The sequence below is a fragment of the Auxenochlorella protothecoides genome (assembly GCF_000733215.1).
Source record: "Auxenochlorella protothecoides strain 0710 unplaced genomic scaffold scaffold17, whole genome shotgun sequence".
In the NCBI taxonomy this organism is placed as follows: Eukaryota; Viridiplantae; Chlorophyta; class Trebouxiophyceae; order Chlorellales; family Chlorellaceae; genus Auxenochlorella; species Auxenochlorella protothecoides.
The window spans coordinates 1-15,280 of record NW_011934486.1 but is presented as its reverse complement, the minus strand read 5'-3'; the positions used below and the strand labels follow the sequence as shown (position 1 = coordinate 15,280).

The 15,280-nt window shown below is 64.3% G+C and overlaps 7 protein-coding genes across 7 annotated transcripts in view; 5 read left to right on the top strand and 2 right to left on the bottom strand.

The window, feature by feature from the left end:
- Nucleotides 1-1,884, top strand: part of F751_1581 (Valine-tRNA ligase) — a gene marked incomplete at both ends in the record, with an annotated part of 5,296 nt that extends 3,412 nt beyond the window's left edge. Inside the window, 3 exons of the mRNA XM_011403956.1 lie at nucleotides 164-435; nucleotides 684-1,547; nucleotides 1,732-1,884. Of these exons, the coding sequence (XP_011402258.1) occupies nucleotides 164-435; nucleotides 684-1,547; nucleotides 1,732-1,884 (1,289 nt within the window). The remainder of the gene's footprint in view (nucleotides 1-163; nucleotides 436-683; nucleotides 1,548-1,731) is intronic.
- Nucleotides 1,885-2,169: 285 nt separating this feature from the next.
- Nucleotides 2,170-4,216, bottom strand: F751_1580 (DNA-directed RNA polymerase III subunit RPC5; the record flags this gene model as incomplete). Its single annotated transcript, XM_011403955.1, has 6 exons — nucleotides 2,170-2,571; nucleotides 2,707-2,826; nucleotides 3,122-3,361; nucleotides 3,600-3,764; nucleotides 3,885-4,037; nucleotides 4,145-4,216. 6 exons carry the CDS (start codon nucleotides 4,214-4,216, stop codon nucleotides 2,170-2,172), a joined length of 1,152 nt encoding a protein of 383 aa, XP_011402257.1.
- Nucleotides 4,217-4,772: 556 nt separating this feature from the next.
- On the top strand, nucleotides 4,773-7,178 carry F751_1579 (Ran-binding protein 10; the record flags this gene model as incomplete). Its single annotated transcript, XM_011403954.1, has 7 exons — nucleotides 4,773-5,040; nucleotides 5,210-5,335; nucleotides 5,408-5,550; nucleotides 5,748-5,864; nucleotides 6,112-6,390; nucleotides 6,612-6,732; nucleotides 6,898-7,178. The coding sequence occupies 7 exons, from the start codon at nucleotides 4,773-4,775 to the stop codon at nucleotides 7,176-7,178; spliced, it is 1,335 nt and encodes a 444-aa protein (XP_011402256.1).
- A 522-nt stretch (nucleotides 7,179-7,700) lies between these two features.
- Nucleotides 7,701-9,965, top strand: F751_1578 (hypothetical protein; the record flags this gene model as incomplete). The annotated part of the gene is made up of 7 exons (XM_011403953.1): nucleotides 7,701-7,806; nucleotides 7,925-8,030; nucleotides 8,271-8,538; nucleotides 8,611-8,841; nucleotides 8,986-9,131; nucleotides 9,283-9,367; nucleotides 9,606-9,965. 7 exons carry the CDS (start codon nucleotides 7,701-7,703, stop codon nucleotides 9,963-9,965), a joined length of 1,302 nt encoding a protein of 433 aa, XP_011402255.1.
- Nucleotides 9,966-10,426: 461 nt separating this feature from the next.
- On the bottom strand, nucleotides 10,427-13,059 carry F751_1576 (30S ribosomal protein S5; the record flags this gene model as incomplete). The annotated part of the gene is made up of 7 exons (XM_011403951.1): nucleotides 10,427-10,551; nucleotides 10,787-10,992; nucleotides 11,162-11,255; nucleotides 11,491-11,696; nucleotides 11,935-12,213; nucleotides 12,342-12,581; nucleotides 12,785-13,059. 7 exons carry the CDS (start codon nucleotides 13,057-13,059, stop codon nucleotides 10,427-10,429), a joined length of 1,425 nt encoding a protein of 474 aa, XP_011402253.1.
- F751_1577 (hypothetical protein) lies at nucleotides 10,773-11,036 on the top strand (the record flags this gene model as incomplete). Its single annotated transcript, XM_011403952.1, has 1 exon — nucleotides 10,773-11,036. One exon carries the CDS (start codon nucleotides 10,773-10,775, stop codon nucleotides 11,034-11,036), a length of 264 nt encoding a protein of 87 aa, XP_011402254.1.
- A 397-nt stretch (nucleotides 13,060-13,456) lies between the features above and the next one.
- On the top strand, nucleotides 13,457-14,561 carry F751_1575 (Eukaryotic translation initiation factor 1A, X-chromosomal; the record flags this gene model as incomplete). Its single annotated transcript, XM_011403950.1, has 6 exons — nucleotides 13,457-13,472; nucleotides 13,594-13,674; nucleotides 13,749-13,944; nucleotides 14,095-14,150; nucleotides 14,307-14,387; nucleotides 14,554-14,561. 6 exons carry the CDS (start codon nucleotides 13,457-13,459, stop codon nucleotides 14,559-14,561), a joined length of 438 nt encoding a protein of 145 aa, XP_011402252.1.
- Between the last annotated feature and the right edge of the window lie 719 nt (nucleotides 14,562-15,280).

Below are 15,280 nucleotides of genomic sequence, written 5' to 3'. Positions count from 1 at the left end.
GGGGGGGGGGTTTGAGGTATCGTGAGCGTCCTCTACTTGTGAGCTGGGCACGGTAGTAAGGTCAGCCCCTCATCTGCCTCGCCATGGAATGGATGGCATCCTGCGCCGCACTCGCAGCTCGGGCATGGCCACTCATCTATCCCCTTCCCTACACCTGATGCAGGCGAGGTGCCATTCAAGGACGTGTACCTGCACTCCATCGTGAGGGACGCCCAGGGGCGCAAGATGTCCAAGACGCTGGGCAATGTGATTGACCCCGTGAATGTGATCGAGGGCATCAGCCTGCAGGACCTGCACGCATCGCTGGAGGGCGGCAACCTGGAGGCCGCCGAGGTGGCGCGCGCGCGGGAGGGCCAGGTCCAGAACTTCCCCGACGGCATCGAGGAGTGCGGCACCGATGCCCTGAGGTTTGCTCTGGTCGCATACTCCTCCCAGGTGAGCCTGAGGTATGGTCATGGGAGGCGAGAGAGACGGTGTCTGAGCGAGGCAAGCAGAGCATGCTCGTGTCTCGTGGGGGCAGGCAAACCCACCATAGTCCACGGCATGCAATGCAAAATGATCCACACCCACTGTGGACGCCCTGCTCCAGGGCCGCGTAGGCAGCCCTTGCCACACCTGCCTGCCTGTCAAGGACTTCAGGATCACACACATCCTACTCCCCTCCTCACGCCCTCCCCTTGCAGGGCCGTGACGTGAACCTGGACATCAAACGCGTGGTGGCATATCGCCACTGGTGCAACAAGCTGTGGAACGCCATTCGCTTCGCCATGCTCAACCTGGGCGAGGACTACGCGCCGCCGGCGGGCCCCATCTCCCACGCCAGCCTGCCCTTTGCCTGCCGCTGGGTGCTGTCCCGCCTGGACGCCGCCACGGCCGAGGTGGACCGCGCTCTGAGTGCCTACGAGTTCGCCGCCGCCACCACCGCGGTCTACGCCTTCTGGCAGTACGACCTCTGCGACGTCTTCATCGAGCTGTCCAAGCCCGTGCTGGCAAAGGGCGGCGCTGAGGCAGCAGAGGGCAGCGCTGAGCTGGCAGCCACACGCACCACGCTGTGGACGTGCCTGGAGACGGGCCTGCGCCTGCTGCACCCCTTCATGCCCTACGTGACGGAGGAGCTGTGGCATCGCCTGCCGCGCGGCGGCGCGCCCCTCCCCACCCCCTCCGTCATGCTGGCCGAGTACCCGCGTGCCTCGCCCGACGCTCGCGACGCGCGCGCCGAGGCCGACATGGCCTACCTGCTGGCGGTGGTCAACCGCTGCCGCTCCCTGCGCGCCGACTACGGCCTGACGCGGGAGCGCCCGGCGCTGCATGTGGCCTGCGCCGACGGGTCCCGGCGCGCGCTGCTTGCGGCCTCAGCCGTCGAGCTGGCCACGCTCACCGACTCAGCCTCGGCCGCACTGCTGTCGGCGGGGGAGGCCCCGCCCCCGGGCTGCGGCGTGGCGGTGGTGGACGACGCCACCACGCTCTACCTGTCCCTGGCGGGGATTCTGGACGCGGGCAAGGAGGTGGAGAAGCTGGCCAAGAAGGAAGCGGAGGCGGCCGCCAGGGTGAGGGGAGGAGTGTGGGGTTTGGGGGGGTGATGTGTGTCGGTGAATGGATGGGGAAGCAGGGGCCCCAGGGATCTCAACGGGCGACAGATCGGCTGTAACCTGCGAGGTCTGTGGCCAGGAAGGGTGATGAGTATCCCAGATCAGCCCGTGTACTCACCCCCTTGCCCCGCTTCCCACGCAGATCGAGGCGTTGGAGAAGAAGATGGCGCTGCTGAGCTACAAGGAGCGCACGCCCGCGGAGGTCAAGGAGGCGGACGGCGAGCGCCTGGCCAAAGCGCAGGCGGAGCTGGAGTCCCTGCGTGCCGCCAAGGCTGACATGCAGGCCCTGGCCTGATGCGGGCTGGTACTTGCCAAGCTTGTCGTGTGTCATGCTCCCTGGTCTGAGTTTACCGACGCTTTCGAGTTTTTATGTCAGCTTGTGAAGGGCGTCAGACGGGCAGGCAAACCGGCGATCCTTGGGGGCACTGATGAAAGGAGTTGGGAAGGTCTACGGCGAGCAGGCACAGGAGTGCCCTGTCGGAGGGGAAGGCCCTCGCTCACTCTCAGTTCCTCGTGGGTGTCCCCCAGAGCCGGTAGTTCCTGGCCGCCACACCAAGCGTACCACCATGCAGCAGCCACCTCACGTGACTTTCAGGCTCCAGGTGGACCCGCGCGACACGCAGATGTCGCGCACCACCTTGGAGTAGAGGCCGTCGGTGACCGGGATGCCCGCCGCGCGCGCCGCCTCCATGATGTCGCCGCGCTTCAGCGCCTCCCTCCCCGCCAGCAGGCCCAGCAGGAGGTCGCGCAGCGGGTCCAGCGCGGGCGAGCCCAGGCTGCGCAGGACGTAGGCCCGCCGGATCTCCAGGACCAGGCCGGTGGCCAGAACACCCATGTGCAGCGCGGCGTCGCTGGCCGCCGCCACGGCCGCCGCCAGCCCGGGCTCGGCCGTGCTGCGCTGGAGGTAACCGCGGATGGCGCCCAGGTTGCACACCGGGCTGTGGTGGAACAGGGGCCCCAGCGCGCGGCCCATGCCCGCAACCTGCGCGGGCGGGAACTCCGGGCCGGAGGGGTGCGCCGACGGGGCGGCGGCGGACGGCCCGGCGCGCGGCGCGGCGCCCGTTGGCCGCGCAGCTGCGGCGGTGGCGGCGGCGCCCATGGGCATCTCCTGCACGACCCCGGCGCCATCGCGGTCGGGGTCCGGGACCAGCGCCGCCAGGTAGTCCCCGGCGCGCATGGGGTGCAGCGCCGGCTGCGCGTCGGCGGCGGCCAGCTTCTGGGCGATGCCCTGGGAGGTCTGTTGACGGGGGAAGGAGGAGGGGGGTTGAGTTGAGGGGGGCTGGGTGGTGGTGGCCAGGGGATGCTTGACATGGGCTGCCGACTGGCGGAGTGGGGACCTCACTGTGCCCTCTGGACTGACCCCGGAGGGAGCCAACAGAAAGAGATCTCAGGCAAGCCCATTGTTCTCAGCAGCCTGGCGCAGAGGAAAGCATGCCCGCCACACCCCCAGGGCTCATGAACGGCGGCCCCTCATTCGTTCCACATCTCCACGAAGCACTCGGCACACCTCCCACTGCCCATGCCCGAATCACCTCGGACATGTCATCATGGTACTGCAGGCCCACCCACTCCTCGGCGGCCTCCTGGGCGGTGATGTGGGCGAAGGAGCGCAAACGCGCCTCCAGCTGGGCCTCTGTCTCCCGCTTCTTCACTTGCACCATGACGGGCATCAGGACGCCAGCGTCGGGGCCCTCCTCCTCCTTGGGCGCCGCTTTCTTCCCACCCTCCCTCTCTGCGTCCAGGTGCGCCATGGAGGGGCGCAGCTGCATGGCCTGTGTGTGGGTTTTCAGGGGTTGTCTGGGAATTTGGGATGTGATGCAGTGGCGGCGGAGGGGGTTGAGCAGCTTGGGCGGACTGGGTTGGGAGATCATGGGGCGGGGCCGCATGCATGGGGTCCACTCGACGTCATGGGGCACTGTTCTAGACGGTACTGGGCCTGCGTCAACACAAAGTGCCTACATTGGCCTCTGCCAGGGCATGACCAACCCCTGCTTCACCATCCCACCCCACCTCGTCGATGGGGAGCAGTATCAGCCTGTCGCCCTCAACAAAGGCTGCCGCCAGGGAGGTGCCGCACTCCACGCTGGAGGACTGCAGGGTGAGCTTTTTCAGCAGGCGTGTGGGCTCCACATTGTCGTTGTACTCGGGGATCGTTGTGTCCAGTCGCACGTCCATCTGTGGTGCACATGTGGAAAGGTTGGGGGGTATTGGACGGAAGGTGTGCTACTCCAGGGCACACTAACTGCCGAGGCATGCTTCTGACAAGAGGGTCTAGGAGCGTCACAATGCCCTAACCAGGTTGGCTGCCAATAGAGCATCAAAGTGCACATGGTGCCTGCCCTTCACCACCTGGAGCCTCTTGTTCTTGGGCTTGTACTGCACGGCCTCCACACCGCTGGACTGGTAGGGCCTGGAGGCGCCACGCAGCGGGTACTGCAGTAGCACCGTCTGCATGTGATTTGGGATGTCGATGTCGACTTAAATGGTCCACGTGAAGACGCGGACACCCTTCTATGACATGCAGGCCGGTCATGCGCCAACAGGCTTGATCTCACCTGGCTGCCTGTGCCCAGAGAGCCGGAGCACACCACCACATCCAGCTCGCGCACAATGTAGTCCTCTTCCATGCTTCAGAGTTTGGTCATACGTGCGTCAGCAACGAGTCTCGGTGCATCTCGTGGGGGTACGATATGCTCGTCTGCAGCACCAGAATATGTTATAGAGGATTCGCGACGAGAATAAGGATCCTCGATATAACGACTATATCAGAATAACAGTCTACGATGGCAAACTTCCATTGAAGCTCGCTTGTCGCTGTGGAGGGTCGCTTTAGCCAACACCAGAGAGTGCCATGCAGAAACGTCGCGCGCGCGCATCTCCCATGGCTTCCCATCGGGGCCTCTCGACGAGACCTGGGAGGTCAGGGGGTGCATAGGATATACATGCAAACACCCGACTTGACAAGTTCGAAGGATAAAGTATTGCTTGAAAGTGCACCGAGATTGCAGAGCTTCCATCAGAGTCTGTTTCGGGGAGACCCCAGGGAACCACTTGCGGAAGCTCTTCCGGCCTCATTATTGACGCGCAGTCAGTAGTCGAGACTGGCGGAGCAGTATCCAAGGAAACATCTGCGCCACACATCGGTTTTGGATGGAGCTGTAGCCAGCGCTTCAGCCTGGGAGTATGGCCGCAAACGAGGGCGCCCTGCCCAGCGCTTGGGACAGCAATCGCCGGAGCAGCAACTCCCGCTTCTTGCAAGTGACCGATCTGAGGGTCAAGTACATAGGCACTGGCAACGATGACCGAGACGCTGCTGCCATCCGATCCAACTATCCCGTCAGCAAGTCCCTGCCCTTCTACTACTGGGAGGCCCAAATCGTAGACAAGGGGCGAGATGGGTTCATTGGAGTGGGCATGTCGGCTGCGGATGTCAAGTTGGAAAGGCTCCCAGGTGGGTTATCCTAGGACAGTATACGAGGGGAAGGAGGTGGCACCAACGCTGGAGGGCAAATGATCTGTGCTTGCGGTGGATTGCCTGAACAGTCTGGTAGGCCAGCTCACAGGACAGAGGATCACCCTGCACCCGGTTTTCCACCAACAATCCTATTGTTCCCCCTCAGGATGGGAGCCTCGGTCCTACGGCTACCATGGCGATGATGGCAACATCTTCAACGGTCGCGGGTATGGGCAGAAGTACGGACCCACCTTCACGACAGGCGAGTGCTGCTCGGCCGTTCGCAGTGTTGGTGTGCTTTCTCCCTTCCTGCATTACCACACTGACCAAGGCCATGCCATCCCCCCATCCCTCCGCCGCGCAGGCGATGTGATTGGCGTCCTATTTGACCGAGTGGAGAGGACCATCTCCTTCACCAAGAATGGGCGGGACCTCGGCGTCGCTTTCCAGCATGTCATGGAGCCTGTGCTCTACCCCACCATCGGCTTCCGCACCCCTGACGAGGAGGTGAGGTGCAGAGTGGCATGTCGGGAGTGAAAAGGGTGTGAGGTGGTCGTCCGCCAGCCACGAATGTCTCATATAGTATTAGGATTGTGGCTGCCTCTTACCAGGCCCGGCAGCACGCTGCAGTGTCAGCTTGACGTGACAAATCCGCTGAGGAACGCACTCCTCCAAGGAACCTCATCACTTGTCCCAACGCACAGGTGGTGGCAAACTTCGGGGGCCAGCCCTTCCAGGCCGATGCGAGCCTCTTCCACAGGCAAGCCGTCGCCCGGCTACATGATGAGATTCGGGGCCAGTCCCTGGACAAGATCAGCAAGGTGCTTTTGAGAGAGGGTGGTGGTGGGGCACAGACCTTTGGTTCATGGCAGGGATGTGCGCAAAGCGCTGGCCTGCCAGGAGTCGAGGTTCGTCCTTTGTGCAAGGGGGCAAATGAAGTCATCCCGATACTGGTGTCGATACTTCATGTCCCTCAAAAGTACTCCCTCCTGGCCCCTCCCATCTCATCTTCCCACCCTCGCCCGATACAACTCCCCCTCTCTTTTCCACCCTCCACCCCTCCACCAGACGCCTGGCAACGTGGTGGGCCGGCTGGTGTTCAACTACTGCACCCACCACGGCCTGTGGGACACCGCCAGCCTGGTGGCCCGCGACGTCCTGGCCGGCACCGTGGCCGTGTCGGAGGCGCAGCGCGCGGAGCAGGCGGGCCTGCGCCGCCTGGCCGCGCACGTGCGCGCGGGCGACGTCGACGCCGCGCTGGAGGAGAGCGAGGCGCTCGGGCCCGGCGTGCTGGCCGCGCGCCCGGGCATCCGCTTCCGCCTGCTGGCGCAGAAGCTGGCGGAGCTGGTGAGGAGTGGTTGTGAATGTGTGTGTGAGCTGGATGTTGGGGGTGGCATCTTTGCAAGGGGTAAAGAAGATGTGTCAGCCAGGCAGCGAGTTGGGAGGGGGCCCGGGCTGTGAGGTATTGGCCTGAGTTTCCCTGGTACACGCCCCCCCTTTTATCCGCCCACCCTCCCCTCTCTTCCCTCTGGCCCCAACAACAACCCATTTCAACCATGCACTTGCAGATCGGGGCGGGGCGGGACGTGGAGGCCATGGAGTTTGGGCGCGCTGTGGTCGACCCCGCCGCCAGCACCGCGGAGGACCACGAGCTTCTGGAGGACGTGGTCGCGCTCTTCGCCTACACAGGTGTGGGGTGGGGGGGTGGCGATGCGGTAACTGTAGTGAGGGGTCTGACTGGATGAAGGGCACCCCCCATTCAATCCCCCCCCCCCGCAACACTGCCAAGACCCGGAACAGGAACCTCTCCCTTCCCAAGATGATCATCCCCCCCCCAAAAAACCACCACCGCAGACCCGGCATCCAGCCCCAGCGGCCGCCTGCTGACCGATGAGCACCGCGCTGAGCTGGCGGCTGCTCTGGTGCGCGCGCTGCTGGCGCAGTCCGGCAAGCGCGAGTTCTCTGCGCTGGAGGTCCTGCATGCGCACGCGCGGGCGCTGCACGCCCAGCTGGTGGCCGCCGGCGACCCCTGCACCGCCATGATCCCCAGTGTGGAGAGGTTTGTGGCGGCGCGAGGGACGCCGCTGGAGCAGGAGGAGGACGGCGATGGCGACACGGCCATGCCCCCTGCTTGATGGAGCGAGGGGGGGCTGGAAAGCCGGGCGGGGGCGGGGGGCGTGCAGGGGGGTGGAGTCAGGAGCCCTTCTCAGAGTTGAGCAGAAGAGCTTTGTGGCGGTGCATGGCGCTGCCCTGCGAGCAGCGTCTGGCATGCCCTGGCGGTCGAGGCCCCATGCGTCGTTAGCGAGTTGCCTTGCGCCTGTCCCTGCCCACTCAGCACCGCATGTTGATCCTTCGGAACGATACATATCAGGGCAGGGCAGGGGGAGTGCAGCAATCCATGAGGCACCCTGACCGTCAGGACCAGATCAGGATGCTTATGGTGCCATAGTTAGACCTAGACCCGTGGTCATTACGGTTCTGGAGAGCTGCTGAAAGTTGTTCGGATGATACCGGTTGACCGATTTCGGGGTGGCGCCCTGAGACCGCGCGAGCGGAGTCGTACTTTTGCATGCATGCTGAAACGTAGGCGCCGTTATTTGGGTACTAGATGCTCGATAACTCTCAACCGAAAAACTTCAAAGTACGCAGCGAGAGTCATGTCGGAGGTGGGAGACGCCGAAGCACCAACAGCACCCTTACTGGCGACGGTGCCTGACGCCCACTCTGGACCCAAGTCCTTCCCCCTTGATCTCGGAAACGATGGTGAGAGCTGGAACTTGCAAGTAAAGAGCTCTGAATCGATGCGCCCCATCCCTGCTGATTCCAGGCTGCTCTCTATTGAGCTGCGTTTTCACTCCCAAGCACTGCACTGCCTATGCAGGGGTGGAGGACATCACCCTGGAGAGGACCACCAGCCACCACAGCGCCGACGCCGCCGGCAATGGCTGGAAGGCCACCACCTTCATCCTCCTCACAGACATGTTTGGGTGTGTGGTGTGCGAGGGGGTTGGAAACATTTTCTTTTTGCAGAGCAGTGATAGGGTTTCGCACCCATCGATCACAGCGCTGGGTGACCAGCTGTCCTCTGCGCTGCGTACTGCCGTGCCTGCCCCATGAGCCTGCCACATCGCTCACCCGCATGCATGCATGGGCAGCTCTCTGCAGTCAAATCCCCGAGTCTCCTCCTGCCCCACCCTTGCTCTCGCCATCCCCCAACACCACCACAGCTTGGGCGCCCTGGCCATTCCCTCCGTCTTCGCCCACCTGGGCTGGCTGGCGGCCGGCGTCGCGCTGCTGGCCCTGGGCTTGGCCATGCTCTTCTCCGGCTCCCTCTTCACGCGCCTGGCCGCCGCCCACCCCGACGTCTCGGTCTACCACCGCCTGGCGGGCGCGGCCTACGGGCGGCGCGGGCGCTGGCTGGTGTTTGGCACCGTCTACACGCTCATCCTCCTCTCCCCCGCCGTCATCCATCTCACCTCCGCCGAGGCGCTGGGGGTGCTGATGGGGGGCCGCGCCGGCCCGTCCCCGGGCCTCCTCGTAACCCTGGCCATGCTGCCCCTGGCCCAGGTGCGCAGCATGGAGGACGTGGGCTGGGTGTCGGTGGTCGGCACCGGGACCATGCTGGCCGCGGTGGCGGTCACGCTGGGCAAGCTGCTCCTGGAGCCGCTGCCGGAGCGGGCGGCGGCGGCCACCCACTGGCTGCCCCCAGCCTCCACCACGCCGCGACTGGCACTGGTAGCCCTGCTGGACGTCGTGTTTGCCTACGGTGGCCAGCAGGCAAGGACTTGGCTTGGTGTGGTTTGGTGGATGCCGGATGGCGGGTCACTGCGGAGAGCTGTGTCGGGGGTGCTGGTGGCGACAGCGCATTTCGAACTCGGATGGCGCGGAATACTTGAAAATGATGTACAAGTCCATCTCCGATCCCCTGCAAACACCCTCCAGAACTGGTTTCGGTATGCCTCGACCATGCGCAAGCGGTCCAACTTCCTCCTGGTCACGCGGGTGGGGGCCGTGACCATGACGGCCTTCTACCTCCTCCTGGGATGTACGGGCTACTGGAGCCTGGGGTCGGCCTACGACCTCAGCAAGTGAGGCGGTGTAGTGGGGAGAAGGTGCATTGCCCTGGAAATTTGAGATGGGTGGCCATTCCAAGTCCGTTCGGTAGTTGCCTTGTGAGCTTCCTCCCCACCCTCACAGACCAGTCCGCCACGCAACCACCATGCCCCTCTCCTCACGCAGGCCCATCACATCGGTGCTGCCCCAGGACGGCTGGACGGTGCTCACCAACGCCATGCTGCTCATCCACTGCCTCGTGGCGTACCAGGTGGGTTTAGAAGCTGGAGGTCTTGTCTAGGATGGAGTGCACGAAAGAGTACCACCGCGGTTGCTGGGCCTGGTAGTAGCGCAGTCTCCTACGTGACAAAACCACGACATGAACTGCCGCCCAGTTCCAGCGGCGCGAGCTGTTGTATTCTTGAGCTCCTGCGACGCCATGGCCTTGATGCCTTCCTCTGTCATATTGCTCCCCTCACCCCCCCCTCCCTTCCCCCCCAACCTTGAAGATTAACATCAACGTGCTGACGCACCTGGTACTGACAGTGGTCGCCAAGCACCGTGCACCCGCCCGCAGCTGGCAGGGCTGGGGCGCCTGGACCCTGGTCAGCGGCGTCGGCGTTTTGGCCAGCTGGGCCCTGGCCTCCGGCATCCCCTTCTTCTCCCTGGTCATCGCACTGGTGGCGGCTGTGGGCGACGTGGCTGCGGGCTACCTCATCCCCGCCCTCCTCGCACTCCGCCTGCTGCCGCTGGGCCGCGCCGAGCGCTGGCTCTGCCGCGCGCTGGTGCCCCTGTCCGTCGCCCTGTCTGCCGCGGGCATCTTCTCCGCGGTCCGCGAGATTGTGCACGACTCCGCGGCAGCACCCTGAGCGGGACACAGGGCTGCCTAAGCGCAGTGGGGGGCGCACGAAGCGCAGGACCTGCTGCGCAAGCCGGCTGCAGGGACACGGCCGCAACCAGCTGGTGCGGGAGGGCAGTGCATGGTATGTGCAGGACTGCAGCGTGGCTGTGCGCCAATCGAAGACGAGGCGGGGCTGTCCAAGTGCTCTCTGAAGCCAGCGTGCCGAGGCTTGAGCAGGGCCATGAAACACTCTACACCCAGGCATTTATACGTAGTGCCAGGCTCCTCAAGCGACCTGTGACTTCCCTAGAATGGCCTTTTGCTGCGCGGTAGCGCATGATTCATTGCTTACATTTAATCCAGGCCCCTGCAAAGTGCATGGCAAGGGTGGTTGAGCCTGCCGGCTGGCCATGCCAGGGAGAAGGGAATCAGCTTGATCAGAAACCGCTCCCTGTCATCCACCGGCCAGTCCAGGCGTCCATGCAGAGCCTAGTGCAGCTTGCGCCGCGCATGGGCAAACCGCCCCGGCGGCCTCGCCACGACCACCTTGCCCGCCTGCCCGGTGATCTCGTCGTGGCTGCGGATCTTGTCAAACGCCTCAAACAGGCACTTGACTGTGAAAGTGCAGGGAAGAGAGGGGACGCACTCAGCTGCAGCACTCAGTGGGCTGTGGGTGTTACCACCTAGGCCCTGCCTAAGATGGCACAGCCACCATAGGGGCAGACAGGCTGCCAAGACTTTGTGTTCCAGTCCCAAGCCCCGATTCAAGCTCCACCACCGTTCCCCATACCCATCAAGCGACCGTTCCCTCCTCCCACCCAACCACAACAAATGAATGCACAAACTCACCAGCATTCCGGCGATTGCGGGATCCGTGCACCTTGACCCCGATGTCGTGGATGCCCGCCATCTTGCAAATGCCGCCAATCATCTCCGAAGCGATGATGCCGCTGCCGGCAGACTTGGGGTACACTACGAGCTTCACCTGGCCGAACTTGGCCTCAATGCCCTCCGGGATGGTGTGGCCATTGTACCGCGGGATGGGGAACAGGTTCCTGCGCAAGAGTGGGAGGTGTGGGGGGTTGGCAAGGGTGGTTGAGCCTGCCGGCTGGCCATGCCAGGGAGAAGGGAATCAGCTTGATCAGAAACCGCTCCCTGTCATCCACCGGCCAGTCCAGGCGTCCATGCAGAGCCTAGTGCAGCTTGCGCCGCGCATGGGCAAACCGCCCCGGCGGCCTCGCCACGACCACCTTGCCCGCCTGCCCGGTGATCTCGTCGTGGCTGCGGATCTTGTCAAACGCCTCAAACAGGCACTTGACTGTGAAAGTGCAGGGAAGAGAGGGGACGCACTCAGCTGCAGCACTCAGTGGGCTGTGGGTGTTACCACCTAGGCCCTGCCTAAGATGGCACAGCCACCATAGGGGCAGACAGGCTGCCAAGACTTTGTGTTCCAGTCCCAAGCCCCGATTCAAGCTCCACCACCGTTCCCCATACCCATCAAGCGACCGTTCCCTCCTCCCACCCAACCACAACAAATGAATGCACAAACTCACCAGCATTCCGGCGATTGCGGGATCCGTGCACCTTGACCCCGATGTCGTGGATGCCCGCCATCTTGCAAATGCCGCCAATCATCTCCGAAGCGATGATGCCGCTGCCGGCAGACTTGGGGTACACTACGAGCTTCACCTGGCCGAACTTGGCCTCAATGCCCTCCGGGATGGTGTGGCCATTGTACCGCGGGATGGGGAACAGGTTCCTGCGCAAGAGTGGGAGGTGTGGGGGGTGTTGATGGGATGCTTACAGGCCAGTGAGTTGGATGGAGCGGCTGTGTCGTCGGCCGTTGCATGGGTATGGCATGGAGCTCGCTCGCACACAGAGTGTGAAGCATGCTACACCCCCCGCCCCTGAGCCCTCCTGAGCCCTCCCCAGCTAGTAAACACCAACCCCCACAGAAAGTGCCCAGATGGACCCCACCAAATCCCTCAAACACTCACGAGCAGGCCCGGGCGTACGCCTTCTTCACGGCAGACTGCAGCTCGGCGGCCTTGCCCTGGCCCCAGCCCAGCACGCCCTCGCCGTTGCCAACCACCACCATGGCCCCGAAGCGGTAAAGGCCCCCCGACCGCGTGCCCTTGGAGGTGCGGTTGATGTCCACCACGCGCATGCGCAGGCCGGTGGGCGGCGCGAAGGAGCGCTCGATCTCGGCCCACTCGCGCCGCGCCTCGGGGTCGCTGTCCAGGATCTTGCCCTGCAGCAGCTGCTGCAGCACGATCCTGGGGACCAGGGAATGAAGGGAGGGGACTTTGTTGTGGGGATCAAGCCATGGAGTACGACGGCAAACCTTCAGGCATGTACGAGGGGTTCGCCTCTGAGCACCGGCAGGAGCAGCGGGGCCCCGCACCTCTGGGATCCCCGCTTGAGTCCCTGCAGCCCGGCCAGCACCGTCCTCTCCTCGGCGGCGGTCATGGCCTCGGGGGCAGCCAGGCGCAGCCCCGACGGAGCGGCCTCGTCCTCCCCTGACGTCTCGGCGGCAGAGGACGCTGCTGCGCTGGGACCAGCGGCCTCGTCCGGAGTGGGGACGGGGTCGTCCTCGGAGGTCAGGCCAAGGGCGTCGCCCTGGTACACATCCCCGGCAAAGAAGCTGCATGATTGGAAAGGAGGGACAAGGGGGTGAGCTGGAGGCTGCGGGGTTGGCGGATGGCATGCTGCATTGTCAAGACCATGCCCATCACTGGCCAGCGCCAAGCTCGATGAGGAGGTCGGGGTCTGTCCACCCTACTCTCCCCTGACAAGGTTGTCCAGGTCACCATCATCCCAACTCTGTTCCCCCTGGTACCCACACACTTTGCCACAAACGCGCGTGCCGCCTCGCCCTTCCTGCCGCTGCTGGCTTCGTCCTGCAAGAGCAGGCGCATGCGTTCCTGCCTGGCCCGGCGCTGCGTCTCCGATTCTGCCTTTGGAGCAGGCCCCGGTCCCTGGGCGGGCTTGGGCCTGGACTTGGACTTAGGGCGCCTGGGGGACTTGGGGGAGGCCAGGCCGTCCTCAATGGACGCCGTGTCGATCCCTCGGCCGGCAGCAAACCCTGCCCGCTGCTGAAAGGCAGGCAGGAGTCGCGCCATCTGGGCCTGGCTATCGACACTCGCCGAGGTACTGCATGCCTCCCAGCTGGGGGCCAGGGTCCGCAGGGAGCTGCACCTGAGCGCCAGTCGCAGGGCTTGGGCAGCCGCTGCTGCCCGCATCGCTTCCTCCGCCTAGAGGCACGCCAGTCTCCAGGTCTAGAATGTATGTCGATGTGACACAAGTGGGGCAAGCTGCATGAGTCAAGTATTAGATTGAGCCCGCGCGATCGCATGTACATGACCCCCACTGCTCCATCGTGGCCCAGCGCCCCTCGCAAGAAGTGCATGCGGTGGAAAGGGCATCCACGCCCCGAGGAGCTTTCTGCGTCATTGTCGCCTGTCCAACCCATTCCAGCCCTTTTCTATCGTAGATCACGCGCCCACTGCGCCAGCAAGGATGCCGAAGAACAAGGGTGAGTTTTGGAGCTCCAGGGCGGCCTCCCTGGCCGTTTCAGACTGCCGCCTGAAGCTTGAAGCCCGGTCCAGGCATCCAGGCCTGCGCTCCTCATCGCTGCACACCCCTCACGCACGCAGGGAAGGGAGGAAAAAACAGGCGGAGAGGAAAGAACGAGAGCGAGGAGAAGCGCGAGCTCATCTTCAAGGAGGATGGCCAAGGTGGGAGTCGTGGCTGTGGTCGGTGGCAAGGCCCTCCTTGTCGCCGCCCAATCCCCCAACATTGATGAACGGAGTGATTTTCGTCGCAGAGTACGCCCAAGTGCTGCGCATGCTCGGGAACGGTCGCCTGGAGGCCCACTGCATGGACGGCGTGAAGCGTCTGTGTCACATCCGCGGCAAGATGAGGAAGAAGGTGTGGGTGAATGCCGGAGACGTGGTGCTGGTCGGCCTCCGCGACTACCAGGACGAGAAGGCGGATGTCATCTTGAAGTGAGCTTGAGGGAAAAGTGGGAAGGGGAAGTGATCAGGGACGGCGGGCGGGTGTGTACTCGCTGGCACGATACCCTGTTTGTGTGTCTGACGAGCCTGCTCCTCAACACTGCACCGGTGATCAGCTGATCACACCTTCGCGTCTTACAGGTACATGGCAGATGAGGCTCGGTCGCTCAAGGCCTATGGCGAGCTGCCCGACAGCAGTGAGTGGAGGGTGGACTGTGGTCTGGATGGTTGTGTCGGCTTGCTGAGTGGGGGTGATGCATGCATGCATGCATGGGGGGGTTCAGGTGCTGGATCGATCTGCAAAAGGTTGTCGAGTGCCACCTACTCACCTCCAACCACCCCCACCGCTGCAGTCCGCGTCAATGACACCGACACCTTTGGCGATGAGGAGGGAGGCGAGAACGACGACTACATCGACTTCGACGACATCTCTGGTGTGTGCTTGTGGGTGGGTGAGGAGTGTGCTTGACTCGATTGCCACCGTGCCCTGCTTTGCCCGCGCCAGGTGATTGAGTTGTCTGAGCTGGGTGCCCATGAGGGTGCCTCAATCCAAAACAAAGTGACACCGTCCCTGCCGCCCCCCTCGCACCCACCCCACAGAGATCTGAGGCTTCACAGGGCCTCCAAAACTTCCCGGCCCCTTTGCCCCCTGCCTGCCCTTCTCTCCCTCTGGCAACCATGCCGTGCCAGTCGCCCAGCCGCGGCCGCCACGCGCCCAGCGGCCCTCGCACCGTTCACTCGGCCCATGCTGCGCTGCACAGAACACTTGCTGTGGTGCTGGGCTGCATTCAGTACACCTCCTCCCAGCCACACCACCACTTTGTGTCAAGGGTTTCACAAGCGTTGGGTGCCACAGGGTACAGGGGCGTCAGGGGCAAGGGCAACATGGGTGCGGGGCGGGTCATGGAAAAACATGAACGCATGTGTCCACAGGAGTCACTACCGAGGGTATGATACAGCAACCTCCTCCTCGCAGTCCATCGACCGCCCTACCCCTCCCGCGCCGCATTGGAGTAGTCGGCCTCGGCGTCGTGGTGCCGGCCGCCGCCCTGCTCCAGCATCTGCGAGTGCTGCGCCGCGACGGCCGCCGCGTACTGCTCGTGCGCGGCCGCCTGCTGCTCCGCGTCCAGGCCGTAGCCGGCGTGTGCGCCGGCGTGCCCGCCCAGCGCGGCCAGCGTGGCGTCGTCCGGCAGCGGGGCCACCTGCATGGCGGCCAGTTCGGCCGCGCCAAACCCCGCGTTGGCTGCCGCGGCCACGTAGTACTCGTGGTACTGCGCGGCGGCGGCCGCCGCCGCCGCCGCCGCGTCGCCGCCGCCCTGGCCGTAGT